At 41.4% G+C, this 22,508-nt stretch overlaps 1 protein-coding gene across 3 annotated transcripts in view; it reads left to right on the top strand.

Moving 5' to 3' along the window:
* LOC137384089 (leucine-rich repeat-containing G-protein coupled receptor 6) overlaps positions 1 to 22,508 on the top strand; it is a 267,409-nt gene that overhangs the window by 238,271 nt on the left and 6,630 nt on the right. For 2 of the 3 annotated variants that reach the window (XM_068057687.1, XM_068057690.1), the window contains exons 10-15: positions 4,074 to 4,142; positions 4,358 to 4,429; positions 14,350 to 14,415; positions 16,197 to 16,268; positions 19,757 to 19,828; positions 21,553 to 21,678. In XM_068057687.1, coding sequence (XP_067913788.1) covers positions 4,074 to 4,142; positions 4,358 to 4,429; positions 14,350 to 14,415; positions 16,197 to 16,268; positions 19,757 to 19,828; positions 21,553 to 21,678 — 477 coding nt within the window. The remainder of the gene's footprint in view (positions 1 to 4,073; positions 4,143 to 4,357; positions 4,430 to 14,349; positions 14,416 to 16,196; positions 16,269 to 19,756; positions 19,829 to 21,552; positions 21,679 to 22,508) is intronic. The other variant, XM_068057689.1, reaches the window with a different exon arrangement.

A 22,508-nucleotide genomic window follows, 5' to 3' on the forward strand; every position in this document is an offset into this window, starting at 1 on the left:
TGGTTACTGATTTGGTCAATCCTATAATCTACTCTTTATCCCAGAATAAAATACACCAACCAGGCATCTTTTATAAACAGCAAAATTATCAATTTATTATCAAACCACACTTATTTAGTAATGAAGCAAAGTATTAACACACAGATTGAAATACAAAAGTTCCCTTTTTAAATTTACCACGTATACACACACGAAAAATACAGAAATTCTCTCTGCAGAGGTCTGTTACAAAAAAAAAGAATACTTTGGCCAAATACTTGCTAATTCTTGAAGAAAAGAGAAAATATGCAAGGAAGTAAGTTGTCCATTTTGGTCTGGCATCTGGGTACACGGAGATGGGTCACTGGGATCTTTTCAGAAGCAATTCGTTCTGGAGATGTCGAGAAATCATCTGGTAAACTTTTTAGGAGACATGTGGCATCAGGAGTTTCAGCCAACACACATTTGAATTGCAGGAGGAAAGAGGAGTTGACACACTGACCTTCTCAGGGTCCCTTCGAGAGGTGCAGACAAAATGAGCTGGGGTTTCTTTTTCTTTGGTAGGCAGAACACCAGCTGTCTTCAAAACAGTTCACTCCCCAACTGAACCAAAACAATATCGCAGAAGCAAAACCACAAACAGAAAAATAACCTCCTGACCTCCATAAACCTTGACATGTGGTTTCTCTGTAAACATCTTCCCCAGGTTACCAAGGTTTCTGTTGTTATTGAGCTTAAAGCACATGATTTCCAGCAAAGGTTGTTTTCAAACAACATCTCAGTGTCCTTTCAGTGAACTGTCAACAACAAAGCAAAGTTCAGCATTTATTAAATTTTCAGCCTTCCGTTGAATCCATCTCTACAATTTAAATGAGTCCTCAAAAAAATACTTAACAAAAAAGATAGAAGCATCTCCATAGCAACCCAAGGACCTTCTGTATGGTGACGTAGCCAGGGCCAGACGACCAGTGGGATGCCCAAAGCTCCACGTGAAGGATGCTTGCAAGTGTGACACATGAAGGCCCTAAATGTCGACTATCGCACCTGGGAGACACTAGCTGGCGAAAGAGGGAAATGGCGACACATCCTGTGGGCTGGCATACACTACCATGATGACCAGTAGCTACAACAGCTTGGCAACAGGGACATACGCCGAAAACATAGAAACATAGAAAATAGGAGCAGGAGTAGGCCATTCGGCCCTTCAGGCCTGCTCCACCATTCAAAAAAAGTCATGGCTGATGTCTAATTCAGTACCCTGTTCCCGCTTTTTCCCCATATCCCTTGATCCCTTTGGCATTAAGAAATATATCTATCTCCTTCTTGAATATATTTAATGACTTGGCCTCCACTTCCTTCTGCGGTAGAGAATTCCACAGGTTCACCACCCTCTGAGTGAAGAAATTTCTCCTCATCTCAGTTCTAAATGGCATACCCCGTATCCTGAGACTGTGACCCCTGGTTCTGGACCCCCCAGGCATCGGGAACATCCTCCCTGCATCTAGCCTGTTTAGTCCTGTTAGAATTTTATAGGTTTCTATGCGATCCCCTCTCATTCTTCTCAGCTCTAGTGAATATAGGCCTAATCGACCCAATCTCTCCTCATACGTCAATCCTGCCATCCCAGGAATCAGCCTAGTAAATCTTTTTTGCACTCCCTCCAAGGCAAGAACATCCTTCCTAAGATAAGGAGCCAAAACTGCACACAACACTCCAGATGTGGTCTCACCAAGGCCCTGTATAACTGCAGTAAGACATCCTTGCTCCTGTACTCAAGTCCTCTTGCAATGAAGGCCAACATACCATTCGCCTTCCTAATTGCTTGCTGCACCTGAATGCTTGCTTTCAGCGACTGGTGTACAAGGACACCCAGGACTCGTTGCACCTCCCCCTTTCCCAATCTATCACCATTCAGATAATGATCTGCCTTTCTGTTTTTACAACCAAAGTGGATAACCTCGCATTTATCCATGTTATACTGCATCTGCCATGCATTTGCCCACTCACCCAACTTGTCCAAATCACATTGGAGCCTCTTTGCATCCTCCTCACGGCTCACATTCCCCCCAGCTTTGTGTTGTCTGCAAACTTGGAAATGTCACATTTAGTTCCCTCACCCAAGTCATTAATAAATATTGTGAATAGCTGGGGCCCAAGCACTGATCCCTGCGGTACCCCTCTAGTCACTGCCTGCCACCCGGATAAAGACCCGTTTATTCCTACTCTCTGTTTCCTGTCTGTCAACCAATTCTCAATCCATGCCAGTATATTACCCCCAATCCCATGTGCATTCATTTTGCACAGTAACTTCTTATGTGGGACCTTATCAAAAGCCTTCTGAAAATCCAAATACACCACATCCACTGGTTCTCCCTTATCTATTCTACTAGTTACATCCTCAAGAAACTCCAGTAGATTTGTTAAGCATGATTTCCCTTTTGTAAACCCATGCTGACTTTTCACAATCCCGTTTATGCTGTCTCGGTGTTCTGCTATCACATCAACAACTCACAATGTCACATGGCAATTTCACATGCAACACTTGTGGCAAAACTTGCCTTTCAAGGATTGGCCTTCACAGCCATCAGCAAAGGTGCACCAAGAGAAGACACCCCACCTGAATGGATTGTTTACTGCTTGTCCATAATCTTTTATAGATGGAAGAATGCCAACCAACAATGTTGGGAAGTGTGGCAGTCAAATTTCACACCAAACACCCATAAACAGCAATGAAATAAATGACCCAACAAGCTGTTTTAGTTATGTTGGTTGAAGGATAAATGTCATTCAGAACACTGGGAGAACTCCCTTGCTCTTCTTCAAATAGTGCCATGGGATCTTTTGCACCACCTGAGAGGGCAAGTGAAACCTTGGGTTGGATTTTACCAGCCCTCTGGAAATGAGCTGAGAGGCAGGAGGACTGGTAAAATGGTGGCGGAAGGCGTCGAGGGGAGAGCCCACATCTTCCTGCCAGCACGACATATTATAAGCAGTGGGAACCTCAGCGGCATGGCCATCCACTGGACAGCCAATTGTGCCAATTAAGTGCCCAGTTAAGAGCCACCTCCCAACTCCGTCGGCATTTTATCTGCGTGGCTGCCGCGTGGGAAGACCAAATAAATCCTGTCTGCCTCCCAGTGTTTTCCAGGGGGTGGTGGTTATCCTTTATGGCCACTCCATGGCGCACGGAGTGGCTCCCCGGCAGCAGTGGCCATCCTCGTGGCTAAGGCACCGCTGCTGGAAGGTGCGTTCCCCCCCCCCCACCCCCCATATCGCCTGGCCCCGGCACGATAAAAAAAAACTTACCTTGTCTTCGAGAGCACCTTGGTGTGAAGGCGCCCTGTCCTTCTTTGTGCAGCCTCAGGGGTGGCCATCTCTAACAGTGGCTCTGCCAAGGCTGCAGTGCTGCTGGCCCTCTGATTGGAGCAATATCTCTGGGAGGCAGGCCACCATCCTCAGTTGGATGGCAGTTCCACAGCAGCCTCTTACTTGGCCTCGGCCAGTAAAATAGCACCCAGGGTCCCGTGCGGGGTCGGGTCCCAGCAGCGGGAATCCTCAACTTTCGATAACTTTCCGGCCCTTATCTCATGTATAAACCACCTCCCAACACCTGGGAAGGTCAGTTGCTGTAGAGTTGCAAGCATGACACTTTTGTGTGCACATAATTGTATGTAAAGTTACTTCTTCTGGTTCTGACTTCAGCACACAGTATCTATGATGTTTATTTGAAACACTGTGAGCTTCATCATATAGTGCAGCGTAAATAGGGTACAAGGCATTAATTAAACCTGTGAGGGTAAATGGCCCCTGGAAAAGAATGTAGTCAAAGAAAACCAAATTAGGAAAACAGAACAGAAAACATTGAAATTGTAAATTACCGGAAATAATTCTGTGAGAATTAAACTGACAGTACTTTCTATAGAAAACAATTAAAATTGGGAAAATAAATGAAGCTTATTTAAACACACAAAAAGGATAGTATAATTACCTATTTTAAATGTTTTGGTGCAATAATTGCAAACTGTAACGTTATGTCAGTTTTTTCTTTTAAGTAATGCATGAAGAAAGTAATGGATTTTTGCTGTCAATTCCAGGTCACTAAATGGAGCAACTGAAATAAAGGAATTCCCGGACCTTAAAGGAACAACCAGCCTGGAAATACTGTGGGTAGCAAATTTATGTTTATCAAACTTAGATTCTGAATGAACAGCAGGCACCATTTTGCTGCAATTATTGCTCTTTTCTTTTGATGGCATTCATTCATCACAAATTATCCATTACATTGTCAGTTCTGTCAGTAAAAATAAAGGTCATGTACTGAGGAACTTCTCGCATGCCTAACTCCAAATAATGGCATAAATTTTCTGCTTCTGGACAGGACCCTAACTCGAGCTGGAATAACCTCACTTCCCAGGGGTCTCTGCCAACAGCTCCCAAATCTACGAGTATTGTGAGTATGGTTTAGTTCCTGGTTATAAATACATTTCATCATTAATCCTCAGTGAAGCACTTCAGTAGTTCTTCACTATGTAGAAATAAGGCAGTAACTGAACTGCTTAGCTCCATAATATGAGGGAAATCTGATTTCAAGAAACATTTAACAGCTTCTGTTCTTGATGAGAAGTCATAAAGCTTAAAACTCATCCTAGTGCTATATCTCATACAATATATCCTATACCAGCCAGGCTGGCCTCATAAATTCTATTCTTCATCCCCACTGAGAGGATTTTTAGGATGATGATTATAAACTTATGGAGAGGGATGAATACAACTCATATAATCCACTGAATAGCATTAAAAGCATGCGCCAAGCTTTTTTAAGTTTAAATGTAAATACATTTATGGCCTAAATAAAGTATTCGCTGGTGAGCTATGATATAATCCCACTCACTTGCAAAGCTTAAACATTTAAGTTTTATTATTTCTCATCAAGAACAGAGCTGTTAAATGTTTCTTGAAATCAAATTTCTGTCATTCTATGGAGATAAACAATTCAAGAATTAATAGGTCCTATCTCACTCCTGGAATAATTTCTTGTATAAAAGACCTCTTCATTGATTATCCTAACATATATCTACAATGCAATTTCAACTTGATAAATTTGTGATGGATGCCTTAAATTACACTGTGTGCAGATTACCATATCAGGGTTTAATGTTTTCGTATTAAATCCCCTAATCCATTATGTTAACAGAGGCATTATCCAATTTACTTTAACTTTGAATATCATCACAAGTCAGTGACACTGACAGTTGTTACCAGCATAACAGCAGATACAAAATTGAATGATACTATCCAATAAAATTAACAGTATATCATACAAAAGAAGATCCCTTAGAGCAACTTCAAGACTGTAATTTAACCTGCCAAGGAAGGTAAGAGGTATAAACAATTCACATTTTACTCTGATGGTTTATGAAGTCATGTAAAGACTTTAGTTAAATTACTGTTCTGTAATAATTTCTAATTAGCCATTAATTAATGTTATGTTTGTGTGAGAACATAATTTCAGGAAAACTTGTGATATTTTCCATTCAAAGTTAAAAGGAACATTTGATATTGTGACTTTTCATTTTAGCAGATAAGGTCAATCCTCAACAAAACTAGATTTGATCAAAAATAAAAACATAACATAGGCTGAGTTGAACTTGATGATTTGTGATCAATCTGAAAACGCATCAAACAGACTGACATCAGTGATAGGAATGAACATGCCACAAGGGAAAACCCTTGGCTGATGATATCAGGATGGATCCTTGTCACTGCTTCAGTGAACAGATGAAGAACACAATCTGCCCAACCTGTTGCTCAAGGAGTCCTTAAGTTTTAGACTAATGTTTCATAAAAAAAATCATGGGCTATCTAATTGCAAGTGCAGTAGTTACCTTTTATTTACTTCTCTTAAAGCTTGCTGAGTTTCTTTACATTGTGAAGTAATTTCATAAGAAGGCTTTATCTGGGATTTTATTTTCTCAGTATGATTGTTTTATTTGTGCATAAGAAATATTTTCTTAGTGCTTGATGACCACTTTCAATGCTTTTTTTAAAAATCAACAAATAAATAGCAACAATAGGCAACATCTATGGGATGTCCATATGTCCATATATACGTTGTAGTTGAGAGCCCTGTTGATTGTATGAACTGAACAGGCTCAAGTGAATATGTCAGATGTCCAGCTGTTAAAACATAATAGATCACCTAGTCAAAGCAAGAAACACATATGTTCACACCTCAGTAAAGCTGAGATCGTGAGGGTGTATTTTAAAGGAGCAATACTTATTACAGTGATGATAAACAAAAGGTAAAATTTTTCTGCTTTGATATATAGATTAGATTAGAGATACAGCACTGAAACAGGCCCTTCGGCCCACCGAGTCTGTGCCGACCATCAACCACCCATTTATACTAATCCTACACTAATCCCATATTCCGACCAAACATCCCCATCTGTCCCTATATTTCCCTACCACCTACCTATACTAGTGACAATTTATAATGGCCAATTTACCTACCAACCTGCAAGTCTTTTGGCTTGTGGGAGGAAACCGGAGCACCCGGAGAAAACCCACGCAGACACAGGGAGAACTTGCAAACTCCACACAGGCAGTGCCCAGAATTGAACCCGGGTCCCTGGAGCTGTGAGGCTGCAGTGCTAACCACTGCACCACTGTGCCGCCCCTCTCCAACTTTCTGCTTTCTTTCTTGCTGGTGACTCATCCCAGGTTTTAGTCTTTATGGGTACCAGCTGGCCTCATTTCTGAGCCTAGTCACAGAATATCAATAGGCTATTCAGTTGTGAAGGCGTACCAAAATTGAGTCCAATGCTTTTCTACCTTCAAGTCAACACATGCACACTTTTGAGCGGAGGTCAGAGGAGAGCAATCAAGAATGAGAACTCTTGCTTCATTCCCACCCACCCCAGCTCTAGTGCACTTAGATCAATTGTTGCAGGTCAGCTGCTGTCCCACCTGAGATCAGCTAACTCAGCACAGTCAGAATGGAACTAGAATTCTCCTGGTTCTGAGTCCTTCAGTTCCAGAGTGGGCAGTGCACTTGCCAACTGACCTATTAAGGCAGCTGAAAGAAAATATTTTCATGGCACTCGACTGTTTGAAAATGCAGAGCCAAAGGTCAGCAAGCACAGATGATCAAATGATTGAAATACCTGACATTCGGTTAACCGGCTGGGACTGTATGATTATATTATGTTAGTATATCAGTGATTTTCTTTCAAATTATAAAGCATGCTTGACATATTTTCTTCATACATTGATATGTACTTTGATAAAGGGCAACTGTTAGATGAGTTCACATGATACTGATATACTTTAACGTGTTCTAAAGGCAACACTGCTTTTGTTTTGCCAGTGTCAAATTGGATAGTTTCCTCATAAATCAACGGGCAATCAGTGGTGTGACAGCTTTATATCAATAACCATGTGTAGTAATCACCCTGTCAATACAATGTGATGAACATTTGAGCACTTTTATAAATTATACATAAAGTTTATTACCAATGTGAAGAAATATATATTTATAGTCTCTTAAATGAGAATAAACATCCCAAGACAATTCACAAAAATGCAATCAGACAACAATCAACACCAACCCAAAGGAGATAATACGAGATAAATCAAAACAGAAAGTGCTGGAAACACTCAGCAGGTCAGGCAGCAACAGTGGAGAGAGAAACAGAGTTAACGTTGCAGGTCTGTGACCTTTCATCAGAACTAAGAAAAATTAGAGTCATAATAGGTTTTGAGCAAGTAAAAGAGGGGAGGGTGAAAAGAACAAAAGGGAAGGTCTGTGATAGGGTGGAGGACAGGACAGGTCAGATTAAGTGACAAATGGTTTCATGGTACAAAACCAAAGGGAGTGGTAATGGAACAAGTAAAGAAACAAAAGATGTGTCTAGATGTGGTGTGAATAGTAGGAAAGTAGCAGTCCGAATGCACAGTAAAAGGATTAAGAAAGAAACAAGAGAAAAAACCGAGCCAGCATAAAAACATGAAACAAAATGGGGGCAGAGGTTATGATCTAAAATTATTGATCTCAATATTTTGTCCAGAAGGCTGTAAAGTGTCCAGTCAAAAGATATGGTGCTGTACCTCAAGCTTGCGTTGAGCTTCATTGGAACACTGTACTAGGCCAAGGTCAGAGTGGGAGCAAGGTAGAGAATTGAAATGGTAGGCGACAGGAAGCCCAGGGCCATTGTTTCAGCCTGTTCCTGCTTCACTGAACTGATTTCTTCCTATATTGACTTTTTTTCTCCCCCTTGTCCAGTCTCTTCCTACCTGCATCCATGACTCTTCCGATGTCATTTCAACAGTTTTCAGTTTCCTAGCTCTAACCGTCTCCTTTTCACCATGGACATCCGACCCCTCTATACCTCCATCCTCCATCAGGACAGTCTGGGAGCTCTGCTTCTTCCTTGAACGGAGGCCCAACCAGTTCCCATCCACTACCACCTTCCTCTGCTTGGCTGAACTTGTTCTCACATTGAGCAACTTCTCCTTCAACTCCACTCACTTCCTCCAAATAAAAGGCGTTGCTATGGGTAGCATGGGTTCTAGCTGTGCCTGTCTTTTTGTGGGATATGTGGAACATTGCTTATTCCAGTCCTACTTAGGACCCCTCCCATCCCTCTTCTTCCAGTATTGATGACTGTAATGGTGCGGCTTCCTGCTCTCGTTCTGAACTGGAAAACCTCATCAACTTTGCTTCCAATTTCCACACTTCTCTCACCTTCACATGGTCCATCTCCAACTCTTCCCTTCCCTTCCTTGACTTCTCTGTCTCTATTTCTGGGGATAGGCTATCAACCAGTATTCACTCTAAGTCCATGGACTCCCACAGCTACCTGGACTACACTTCCTTACACCCCATTTCCTGTGAGGATTCTATTCCATTCTCCCAGTTTCCCCATCTCCATCATATCTGCTTGAACTATGCAACCTTCCATACTAGTACTTCTGATATGTCTTCCTTTTTCCTCACCTGAAGATTCCCCCCTACTGTGGTTGACAGGGCCCTCAACTGTGTCCGTTCTATTTCATGCACTTCTGCTCTCACCCCTTCCTCCCAGAACCACAATAGGGTTCCCCTAGTCCTCACCTTCCACACAACCAGCCTCCGTATTCAACGGATCATCCTCCACCATTTCCGCCACCTCCAGCATGATGCCACCACCAAATATATTTTTACCTCCCCTTTCAGCATTCCAAAGGGACCATTCCCTCGGTGACACCCTGGTCCACTCAACCCCAATACCCCCACGCTTTCCTATGGCACCCTTCCATGCAAGTGCAGGAGATTCAACACCTGCCCTTTTACCTCTTTTTCACCGTCCAAGGCCACAAACACTCCTTCCAAGTGAGATAGTGATTTACTTGTACTTCTTTCAATTTAGTATACTGTATTCGCTGCTCACAATGTGATTTTCTCTACATTGGGGAGACCAAATGCAGACTGGCTGATCGCTTTACAGAGCACCTCCGTTCAATCTGTAAGCATGACCCTGAGCTTCCTGTTGCCCGTCGTTTCAATTCTCTACCTTGCTCCCACACTGACCTTACTGTCCTTGGCTTGCTACATGTTCCAATGAAGAACAGCGCAAGGTCAAGGAACAGCACCTCATCTTTCCACTGGAACTTTACACCATTCTGGACCCAACACTGAGTTCAATAATTTTAGATCATAACCACTTCTCCCATTTTGTTTTATGTTTTTTGCTGGTTTGGCTTTTTCTCTTGTTTCTTTCTTAATTCCTATTTTGCATTCAGACTGCTGCTATCCTGCCATTCACACCACATCTGGACACATCTTTTGTTTCTTTACTTGTCCCATTACCACTACCTTTGGCTTTGTAACATGAAACCTTGTGTCATTTAATCTATCCTACCCTCTACCCTTTCACAGTTCCTTCCTTTTGTTCTTCTTCCCTGCCCACTTTCACTTGCTCAAAACATAATTACATTTCTAACCTTTCTCAGTTCTGATGAAAAATCACAGACCTGAAACATTTACTCTGATTCTCTGTTCACTGATGCTGCAAGACCTGCTGAAGTGTTTCCAGCATTTTCTTCTTTTATTTCAGATTTCCAACATCTGCAGTATTTTGCTTTTGTTTTGAGATATTATGAGGGATTGCAATCATTGGCAAGGGTATGGAGTTTGTGGTGGTGGCCAGAGACAATGGCTTCAGCCTTCACCATGGGGCAGTATCTGTTGGAATCAAGTAAGGGCAATAAGCTGGACAGTGGAGGAAAGATCATGAGGTTGACCATCTCAAAGGCTGTAGAGATGTCGAGAAGGACGAGGAGGGATTGTACACCACAGTCACAGAAGATGTCATTTGTGACTTTCATTTGGGGTCTTAAGTGCTGAGGCAGGGACAGACACCTGAGTAGAGAAATTCAAACATTGAATAGTGAGAAATATGAACACAGACCTGGGATGTAGCAACTCATTCAGTGACTTTGGAAAGGGAAGGGAAGCTAGAGATGGGCCATAGTTTGCAAGGACAGAAGAGTTGAGATTGGATTTTTTGGGAAAATAGATAATGTTGGCAGTTTTGAAAGGGAGGGTGGTAGTCCCTGAGGAGATGGAACCATAAACATCATCAGCTAGCTTGCAAACCAGGAAGGGGAGTTGGGTGCTAAGCAATTCAGTGGGAATGGAGTCAAGAGACAGGAGGTGAGCTTCATTAGACAAGTTGAGATTTGAGAGTGCATATTAGGCTGATATTGGGCAGCACGAATGTGCAATGCTTTTAAGCCAATCCCTCAATTACTGAGTAAGTAAAAATATATACACTGCATTCTCTAGTTTGATCATTAAATTAATTGATGCCCAGTTTCATAGCATTGCTAATATCCTTTATACTAGTCTGTATTCTAATAAGTAGCACCAATAACCTCCTTTACATATACTTCTCTCTAAATTGTCAAATATTTTCAGTAAATGTCTATTCATTTTACCAATCTGTCAGCTGTCACTTCTTTTCAGTTTTTGCTGCAGAAACTGATTAATTTATGCCACATGTGAAACTGAAAGTGATTTATATCACACGCAAAACTGTGGAAGTGACACATGTGGAACTGTGAAATAATATATTCATGCTTTGACATCATATAAACATGCATGGTGAGGTAAGAGTGACTGCCCTTATCATCAAGGCTGCATCTGACTGAGTATGGCATCAAGCAGTCCTAGCAAAACTGAAGTCAATGGGAATCAGGGGGAAAACTCTCTGCTGGTTGGAGTCATACCTAGTGCAAAGGAAGATGGTTGTGGTTGTTGGAGGTCAGTCATCTCAGTCCCAGGACATCACTGCAGGAGTTCCTCAGGGTAGTGTCCTAGGCCAACCATCTTCAGCTGCTTCATCAATGACCTTCCTTCAATCGTAAGGTCAAAAGTGAGGAAGTTTGCTGATGATTGCACAATGTTCAGCACTATTCGCGACTCCTCAGATACTGAAGCAGTCCATGCAGAAATGCAGCATGACCTGAACAATATCCAGACTTGAGCTGATAAGTGGCAAGTAACATTCGTGCCACACAAGTGCCAGGCAATGAGTATCTCCAACAAGAGAAAATCTAGCCATCTCCCCTTGACATTCAACGGCATTATATGATTGCTGAATCCCCCACTAGCAGCATCCTGGGGATTACCATTGACCAGAAACTGAACTGGAGTAGCTATATAGATACTATGGCTACAAGAGCAGGTCAGAGGCTAGGAACCCTGCAGCGAGTAACTCACCTCCTGACTCCCCAAAGCCTGTCCACCATCTACAAGGTACAAGTCAGGAGTGTGATGGAATACTCTCCACTTACCTGGATGGGTGCAGCTCCAACAACATTCAAGAAGCCCGACACCATCCAGGACAAAGCAGTCCATTTGATTGGCACCCCATCCATAAACATTCACTCCCTCCACCACCAATGCACAGTGGCAGCAGTGCATACCTTCTACAAGATATACTGCAGCAACGCAATAAGGCTCCTTTGACAGCTCCTTCCAAACCCACGACCTCTACCACCTATAAGGACAAGGGCAGCAGATGCGGGGGAACACCACAACCTGCAAGTTCCCCTCCAAGCCACACGTCATCCTGACTTGGAACTATATCGCTGTTCCTTCACTGTTGCAGAATTAAAATTCTACCCCACATGGTCTGCAGCAATTCCAGAAGACGGCTCCCCACCACCTTCTCAGGGGCAATTAGGGATGGGCAATAAATGATGCCCACCTTCCATGAACGAAGAAAAAAATAGGTTTCCAGACTGTTATCATACATTTCAGGGCTGGGAATCGTAACTGGAACATGACCTGCATGATAGTAAGATATATAACAAGTACTTTTGTCGATTGTGTAAAACAGGCAGTATCTGATCAGCCCCTGTTAAATACCTTGTTTGATTCTACTTTTCATTGGGTGACAGTTTAGCACTCTTGCCAAAGTTAAAAGTTATCCCCATTCTCTCTTTAACTGAACATAACTTGCTTGGGATATTGGTACTTGGCTGGTCCAACTGGCTTTTGCAGAAATTGACTGCATCTTACTACACTGTCTGAAATACCCTGACTTTATTAAATAGGCATTCAGTTCGATGAGATTTGTTTTACATATTTCTTTGCATAGCAATGCTATAGATTGGATTCCATATTGTAGTTATCAATTGCACTTTATCGACTAAAAATCTGACAGTGATAATACCACCAATTGCTGTTATTAGAATAACCCTGAGCCTATAATGCTGATGGCTATGGGCATGACACAAAATCACAAGATAATTTCAGATGTGGAAAGTCATTCGGTCCAGCTTAGCTCATCCATCCAGAGAGATCCTCATGCCCCACCCCCCTGCCCATTGTAGCATCTAATTGTTTAGAATCATAGAGTTATATAGCACAGAAACAGACCCTTCAGCTCATCATGTCCATGCCGGCCATCAAGCACCTATCTATTCTAATCCCATTTTCCAGCACTTGGCCCATAGCCTTGTATGCTATGGTTTTTCAAGTGCTCATCTAGATACTTCTTAAATGTTGTGAGGGTTCCTGCCTCTACCACCCCTTCAGGTAGTGTGTTCCAGATTCCAACCACCCTCTGGGTGAAAATATTTTCCTCAAATCCCCTCTAAACCTCCTGCCCCTTACCTTAAATCTATGCCCCCTGGTTATTGACACCTCCGCTAGGGGAAAAAGTTTCTTCCTATCTACCCCATCTATGCCCCTCATAATTTTGTATACCTCAATCAGGTCTCCCCTCAGCCTTCTCTGCTCTAAGGAAAACAACCCTACCTATGCAGCCTCTCTTCATAGCTGAAATGCTCCAGCTCAGGCAACATCCTGGTGAATCTCCTCTGCACCCTCTCCAGTGCAATTACATCCTTCCTCTAGTGTGGCGACAAGAACTGTACACAGTACTCCAGCAGTGACCTAACCAGCATTTTATACAGCTTGAATAGTTCCAGAGATTTTGCTTCTATTATTTTTACTGAATTTCCTAGGTTTCTTTCAACTTTGGCCTTAGCTATGACAACCATTCTTGGAGTACGTATGTGATATATTTCTCCATTCTATGTGTAGAAACTTGACAGTTATTTGCAATGCTCTGCCTGCTTACATGCCTTGTTCAACTCATTCCTGAATTTCTGAGTTGCCTCTTCTGATTTCACTGCCCCTCTTAGATTGGCATAATTTGTAAATTTGACCACTTTGCATTGAGTTTCTGGTTCCAGGTTGTTTATGTAAATTAGAAACAGTCGTGGTCTTAGCCACTGAACTCTGAGGTACCTGACTCAGCACTTCTCCCCCTTCCCTCACTCTGATATATCTCCTCTATTCGGTGTTCACTGGGGTAGATTTTCAACTTGCCATTCAGGTGTAAAACTGCTGTTTGGATCAGGCACCTAATTATAGAAACCACACGATTTTTATTTCCATTGACTTCTATTGATGGGAATATAGTGCTCAATTCTAATATTGAATTATCAGATCATTTCAATTCAGTGTAGTAGCCTGTATTGGAGGCTTTCAAAATTATGCGTTGATCCCCAAGAGAGCCCTGCCATTCAGGGATCTCATTTAAACTTCAAACTTGTCCACACACAACCTTAAATAGGTTGCTATCTGCAATTTACGACCAGATATTCTACTTAGTTGCAGTCTCTGGCCCTGGAAATTACCCCTACTCCTCTCCTATGCATATCACATGACCATCTGGTTACAAAGCCAGTTGTTTTATTGCTAGTTTTTGAGTATACCAAGAGCAACACAATTTTTAAATTCACAGTACCCTAAGCATTCAGAATCCTTTGTAAACCATGTCGAAATAAACAATAATGTTTTTATGCTTACAGGGAATTATCATACAATCAAATTCATATATTGCCAAGTTTCCACAACTGCCAGAAGCTTGAAGAAATGTAAGTTCTTAGTTTCTGTGAATGTAGTTTCCTGTAATACTCTAGCCTGAAATGTTCATGCTTTGTTATATGCTGTACTTCACAATGCAGCATTGTTTACCTGTTATTCACAATTAGCTATCTTCGCACTCCTACCTGTCTTGCAATTTATTATTTTTAAAAATGTTTATTCCCTTCCTCTGCGCTCAGCAGTGCTTGGCTAATCATATCCTGTGGCTGAGTACAGCTGAGAATGATGGACAATGATTGTTTAGAAGTAGGCAAGACTCGGGGCTGAATTTTATTAGCGCGCTGCACATCGCGGCGGCGTGCTTTGAAGTTGGCGGCCTTCAGGCACGGAAGCGCTGTGGCTGAACTCCACGATATTTCATGCAGGGGCTCATTTAAATGGAGGGGGCGGCTGTGCCATCCCTGGCAGCGGTGTCCGGTGCCACCGTGCAGACGCTGCCGCCATTTTTAAAGGGCTTCAAGCCCTTAACAAAAATTTGCATTTTTAAAGTAACCTCACTTTGGATTTTGTTTGAAAAAATAATTAAAAGCTGGATGCCCTTTCCCAACCACCCCATTTTTTTTTATTGGCCTTTATCAGGTACATTTACTTTAATCCTACCCCGAACATTCCCCCCACAACCTCATCACATTTGCCCTTCAACCACTTCCCACCATCTCCACAACCAATAAAAAATGTTTTCTCCACTCCCACCCCGCCCTGCTAATTTCACTCCTCCCCCTCCCCATCAGTGTCACGCCTCAGAACTCCAAACAGAGTTCCGAAGGTGCTTGAGTTGCAGTGAGACGGCCGCCAGGACTAAGTAAGTTGATTTGCATGTTTATTTAATTCATTGTGATATTTAAATGAAGGTCTGGCCACCAAGTGGCGGGGGCGGGGAGGTGGGGGGACCGCACCAGGGCCTCACCATCACTGGTAAAACGCGGCGAGGCCTTCTCGGCGTCAGGGGCCGTAGCGGGCCGTTCCCGCAAGTATTTTACATGTCCCCCACCACGACCCCCGATGTCGAGGGGCTGGTAAAATTCAGCCCTCAGTGTTGGCCTTCTGAATCAGATCAAGACCTAAGCAATGGCCAAGGAAAAAGCAGTCCCACCATTTATTCTTACATGATCTACCTGTTTCTTTTGTAGCTCTTTCAGGTTTTAAACAATTTGAAGAGACTAATAATTTGAGAAAGTATATGTTATGTTTTCTTTCATGTAGATTTAAATAAATATCATAATGACACCAGACAGACCCAGAAGGTTCAACCCCCATTGTTCTCAGGCAATGTAGCAATGAGGCTCACAGAAATGGTCTCAGTACTGCTGGTCTAGAGGAGAGGAAGCTGAGTTGTTTTACCACAGTAACCCTTGCTAGAAAGGGCATGTGTTGGATATCAGATGAGGAAAGGTTCAGACTGGATTTCAATGCCTCCCATAGTGAAATAGCCTAGTGACCATCACAGGCTGTACATATAAAGAGCCAGCTCTTGGCAAGGTACCGAATGGTGGCTGGTACCCATGGATCCAAACCCCCAGCATGAATCATTGCCCTCGGGAGGAAATTGGGTAGGGGTGGGGTGGGGCAAGGACGTGGAAACTGTCTTCAAAAATCAGATAAGGGCAGCATATCTTCTGTTTAACGTTAAGCCTTTTCTTTAACATTTGATTCAAACCACTTCCTCTATATTTTGTCTTTTCTCATGCCAAAATGATTGATTTTTTCCTGTCCTCTGAAACAAGAATGATGTCTTGAAACCTTGATCTCATTGTACTGTTTGTCTTTTCAGTGGCCTACAGCACAATAGAATCACTGAAATCAGAGCTGACACGTTTCAACAGCTAATGGTTCTGCGATCTCTGTGAGTAGGTTTTCACATTCTTTCCTGAAGCAGTCTTCCCAAATGAAGTTTTACTGCTCTGCTGATAAGACAGAAACCCGATTCCAGGCACCAGGCTGGAACTCAATCACACCGGCAGTCATATAAAAATAGATGCCTGTGAATGCTCTTTGTAGGTGTAGCATCAGTTGCTCTTACAGCGGATGTTTTAAATGATTGGAGAATGGTTACATAGACATAGATGCTTCCACTTGCCTTTAGCTCAGAGTTTTGTCCTGGCTATTGCTTACCCTACCTGTATTCTGTCATAAATGGCCATAAACAGTTGGAAAAGACAAAAAATGAATCAGCCTCCAGCATGAAATACCATAACTTGCAGCAGTAAATAAACTTTGTTCGTAGTCATTTGCTCCTTTTGTATTCATTGTCCTGATTCAACAAGCTGTGTGGGAAAGTGACTTTTTCTCACAGATGTAACCCTCAGTTGCAAAACATTAACCCTTGGCAAACAATAGCTCATCTGCATCTTGTGTTACAAACTGACGACCTCTATTAAACCATTTAACTGAGGTTCAATAACTGTTCCTTATACATTCTGAGATGTTAGTCTAAAGACTATTTAGAAGACTAAATGTAACTTATTTGATGTGACATTATGATGGGATTAATTTTTTCTTGGAACGATAGAAGAGAGAAGGTGCTTTTTTCCTCCATAACAGGCGTTTCAAGTACAAAATCATAGTCTCAGACATCACGTATTACTAATGAGCAAGTGATCTCTCTGTCTCAGGACACAAGTACCCCACTAGATATCAACCCAATATCAGAGACCCTATTCTAGTCTCCACTTTGTCGAGCTGTCTGGAGAGGAACTTCTGACTCAGAGGCAGAAGTGCTACCACTAAGGCAGTTAATATAAAAGGAAATAGTAAAGGATTTTATAAACAGATAAGTAGAAGATCAGTTAAAGTGAGGGTAGGGCTGAACAAAGATTTTTTTTAAAAAGGAATTCTTATGAATGATGAAGGAATGGCAGAAATATTAAGTATGCACTTTGGCTTGTGTTGCGAGTTTGGGTCTGCTGAAGATTAGTTTTGGGCTTAGTCATAATAATTCACTTCTTTAATCAGTTGAGCATCTTACATTTTCACGCTGCCCTTGTTTGTAACGGGAACTGGGGGCTAGGGCTAGAGGGTAAGGACCAGGAGGATGGCATTGTAAGAATGAAACTCCCTTTTGATCTGGTCCTGATCTCCATAGTGATCATTTTAACTTGCTCAATGGTCTAAAAGTGGCAGATGTTGAGTTAGCCTCCCACTATACTATAAGCCTGATTTTTCTTTTCACAAAGTCAATGAAGGGGAAAATCAGGCAGTGCGTATAATTGGTGAGCAGCATTTCCTGTTTTTATTTCAGATTTCCAGCATCTGCAGTATTTTGCTTTTCATGAGCAGTTTTAGTTGTGACGCAAGACCAGAAAAATTGGGGCTCCTATCATTAAAACAAAAATGATTAAGTGACCTCGTAAAGGTAATCAAATCTATCAGGTGTGTTGATTAAATTAGAAAAAAAACTATTTACGCTGGTCATAGAGTTATACAGCACAGAAACAGGCCCTTTGGCCCATCGTGTCTGTGCAGGCCATCAAGCACCAATCTATTCTAATCCCATTTTCCAGCACTTGGCCCGTAGCCTTGTATGCTATGGCATTTCAAGTGCACATCTAAATACTTCTTAAATGTTGTGAGGGTTCCTACCTCTACCACCCCTTCAGGTAGTGTGTTCCAGAGTCCAACCACCCTCTGGGTGAAAAAATGTTTCCTCAACTCCCCTCTAAACCTCCTGCCCCTTACCTTAAATCTTTGCTGCCTGGTTATTGATTCCTCTGCTGAGGGAAAAAGTTTCTTCCTATCTATCCTATCAATGCCACTCATAGTTTTGTATACCTCAATCAAGTCCCCCCTCAGCCTTCTCTGCTCTAAGGAAAACAACCCTAGCATATTTAGTCTCTCTTCATAGCTGAAATGCTCCAGCCCAGGCAACATCCTGGTGAATCTCTTCTGCACCCTTTCCAGTGCAATCACATCCTTCCTATAGTGTGGTGACCAGTACTCCAGTTGTGGCCTAACTAGCATTTTATACAGCTCCATAATAACCTCCCTGCTCTTATATTCTATGTCTCGGCTAATAAAGGCAAGTATCCCATATGCCTTCCTAACCACCTTATCTACCTGTGCTGCTGCCTTCAGTGATCTGTGGACAAGTACACCAAGGTCCATCTGACCCTCTGTACTTCCTAGGGTCCTACCATACATTGTATATTCCCTTGCCTTGTTAGTCCTCCCAAAATGCTTCACCTCACATTTCTCAGGATTAAATTCCATTTGCCACTGCTCTGCCCGTCTTACCAGCCCATCTATATTGTCCTGTCATCTAAGGCTTTCCTCCTCACTATTTACGACACCACCAATTTTCGTGTCATCTGCAAACTTATTGATCATACCTCCTAATTCACGTCTAAATCATTAATGTACACTACAAACAGCAAGGGTCCCAGCACCGATCCCTGCGGTACACCACTGGTCACAGGCTTCCACTTGCAAAAACAACCCTCGCCCATCACCCTCTGCCTCCTGCCACTAAGCCAATTTTGGATCCAAATTACCCTTGATCCCATGGGCTCTTACCTCCTTAACCAATCTCCCATACGGGACCTTATCATTTCACTGAATCAGTTAGCTAAAGGGCATAAATTTGAGAGCAACACTAAAAGGATGGAGGGAAAAGTTAGAAAATTTGTTTTATGCAGAGTTTTGTTGGGATGCACTACCAGAAAGTGTGGTGGAAGTAGAATCTATAATAGTTTTTAAAAGGGAAATAGGTAAGTATTTGTAAAAAGGAAAATGATATAGGGAAATGGTGGGAAATGGGACTGTGGATCTGGCACAGGCTTAATGCACTGAGTGGCCTCTTTGCTTGCTATAACATTTTATGATCCAAATATAAAATTATTTGTGCTCCCACAAGAGTTTTGTGAATACTATTTCTGATCATCCCAGACTGAGGGAAAAATCATTATCGTGTTGAAATCAATTAAAAAGGATTAGGCCTGTACTTACATGTGATGTAAACGTCCTATGTTTTCAGTACTTGCAATGATGTGCAATTCCACTGTAGTACTTAATGGCTTACAGCTGAATTTCTGTTCATTACACATATGCGGGTGCACAAGCTTTTTTTTTCTCACCCACCATTCCTCATGTTCTCTAACTTCCACTTGATAGAATTTTGCTTAAGGCCACTTCAGGATGGGTGATGACGATCAAACTCACTTTTAAGGGTAAAGGTCAGCAAATTCTTGAGACTAGAATGTAAAATTTTGATTTGGTACAGTCTGCACCTTATTATTCTGCATGAAATAAAATTTAGTTCATGCTTTATGTAGTGTTGAAAATATAGCATTTCAAATTATAGATCGGATATTAATCTAATGACTTTTTTCACTGCAGAGACCTTAGTTGGAATAAAATAGCATTCATTCATCTTGATGCCTTTGCCTCATTGCGTTCTTTAACAAAGTTGTAAGTATTTTCATTTACTGTCGCTTATAAAGTAAGCAGTTATACTCCTAGGAGCAAGACAGATTTACTGTACAATCATAAGATAACTATTTAAAATGCATTATTTCATTTTAAATGGGCAGCCTTAATGAAACTGCAATGTGGTGAAATATTTGCTATGTGATGCCTCATTATTATGATTTCTTGTCACTTTTTGGTCTCAGCCCACTGCATCTGACACCTCACGATAGCCTTTCTCCATTTTTCTGTCCCTTGTACAGTCTGGAGTATCAAGTGCTCGCTATTCACTGTTTCTTTGATAAAATCAGCACATTGTTTGCACCATCCTCCATGACTTGGGGCGGCACAGTGGTTAGCACCGCAGCTTCACAGCTCCAGCGACCTGGGTTCAGTTCTGGGTACTGCCTGTGCAGAGTTTGCAAGTTCTCCCTGTGACCACGTGGGTTTCCACTGGGTGCTCCGGTTTCCTCCCACAGCCAAAGACTTGCAGGTTGATAGGTAAATTGGCCATTGTAAGTTGCCCCTAGTGTAGGTAGGTGGTAGGAGAATGGTGGGGATTTGGTAGGGAATATGGGATTAATGTAGGATTAGCATAAATGGGTGGTTGTTGGTTGGCACAGACTCGGTGGGCCGAAGGGCCTGTTTCAGTGCTGTATCACTCTATGACTTTCCTGATACAAGTGTTCATGACACAAGTAAGACTTTCATCGGTGGCATTGAAGACAGGGTGAGCGATGAATTGAGAAGAACCAGATGCAATCATTTCAAGTTCATCTTAAACATTTTGCTTTGTAAAAGGTCAGAAGAAAAGCTCCCAAAATTTAGAAAAAAGCAGCCACACTTTAGCATGCAATTCATACAGTTAATGTATATTTTAAAAAAGACGTGAAAGTGAGAATTATTTCAACCAAAGGCAAAGATCTGTACACAATCAGAAATATTGATTTCATTTTATCACAACCATAGTAATGGTAATTTTACAGTTTACTTGATGACTACGTCCTCTGCATGTATAAACACTTTCGCAGGCACGAGACATATTTCTCATTGCAGTTTCTATGATTTGACAAGAGTATGTACTCAATTCTAGATTTATGTAACCTGCATCCAGTTAGAAATAATAAGTATTTAATCATTTACAGATTTCTTTCTCATAAAACATTAACATCTATGCCACGTGCAGCACTTTCCTATATTTTAATGTATGCAAATACTCACATATAGCTTTTTAAAAGATTTACTTTTAAATGTCATTTATTTCTAATCAGATTGATATTGTCCAGAAGGTGTATAGATTGTTCTCATGGTCTCATGTGACATGCCCTAGGGTAACTAGGACTTTATTGTTGCTAGCACTACATGCTACAGTAGCTGTCTGCTTCCAATACTCTAGATAACATTCACATATGGTAGCATAAAAGATGCATAAAACACAGTGGAGGCGATATTGAGATCAGCCAGACTTTAGACAGGCGGTGGCTGGTATTAGCAGGATTACTTCCACTCCAGAAGTGCTGAGATAAATTTCTTATTTAGGCGGGTCTCAGTACCAAAGCCAACAGTCGGGTACCGCCTTTGTGATGAAAAGAGATGATAAGTCTGTACAAATGCAAAAGTATATGAGCTATTGCGAATAAACAAGGACCTCATATGCCATTTAAATACTCAATTCATTGCAAATTTATCCTTCACTTCAAATCTTTAACATATCCAATATTCGGCAGGGACCTGACCTTCAACCAACTTTCTTCCCTCCCCTTGAATGGTCTAAGTGGATTGACACATCTAAAGCTGAAAGGAAATTTGGCACTATTGGAGTCCTATTCAGAAGATAACTTTCCCAAGCTAAGGTAGGAACAAAGATTTATTGAAACCCAATCATTTAATTCAGAAAATTGCATTTCTAGATTTTGAAATTTTGATACATTGGTGCAGAATAAAATACTGATCATCTTCCTTTTGGCTATGTAACAGTTTACATTGTTTGTAAGCCATCCACAAAAGTGGCATAAATTTAAAGGGACTCAATTTTACAACAATGGATTAATTCACAACTGGGAAAAATTTCTATGATGTCTATATTTAGAATCATTGTAAACATTTTGAATGTATTTGCAATTTTATTAAAAACACTAATTAAAGGAAACCTTTATGTGTGCATTTATGATATCATTACATATGGCAGCCAGAATTTCCTGTCCTCTTGATTGGAGCGTGAATATGTAACTGGCAATAAAAGTCACGGCAATCATATTAATCACCTGAAATTCTTGTTTTATCCAGTAGTATAAGCATTAATGTAGAAATTATATTAATTTCAGGGAATGTTGCATTGAAAATGTTAAGGAATAACAAATTTAAACTTTAAAAAACTTTATATAATGAGGTCCATTTCAAACCAATCTGGACGAATTTGAGCCAAGAATTTGTTGTACTTAATCTTGTTCCTTCATTTTGATTTGAAACATTAAACAAGAAAATGCAGAACATTGCTGGGAAAGAATTGCAGTGATGTAACTTGCTCACTGAGTCAGAACTGCATAGTTCAATGTTCTCTTGTGGAGCAATTTGACTTCAAAAGTCATAACACTTGCACTTGTCCTAAAGTTGTTTACTAAAAATGCATTGAGGGGGAAAAAAACAGACTCATTAGACACATATTTGTACACCAAGTGCATAG

The sequence above is a fragment of the Heterodontus francisci genome, chromosome 25, assembly GCF_036365525.1.
Source record: "Heterodontus francisci isolate sHetFra1 chromosome 25, sHetFra1.hap1, whole genome shotgun sequence".
Taxonomy (NCBI): Eukaryota; Metazoa; Chordata; class Chondrichthyes; order Heterodontiformes; family Heterodontidae; genus Heterodontus; species Heterodontus francisci.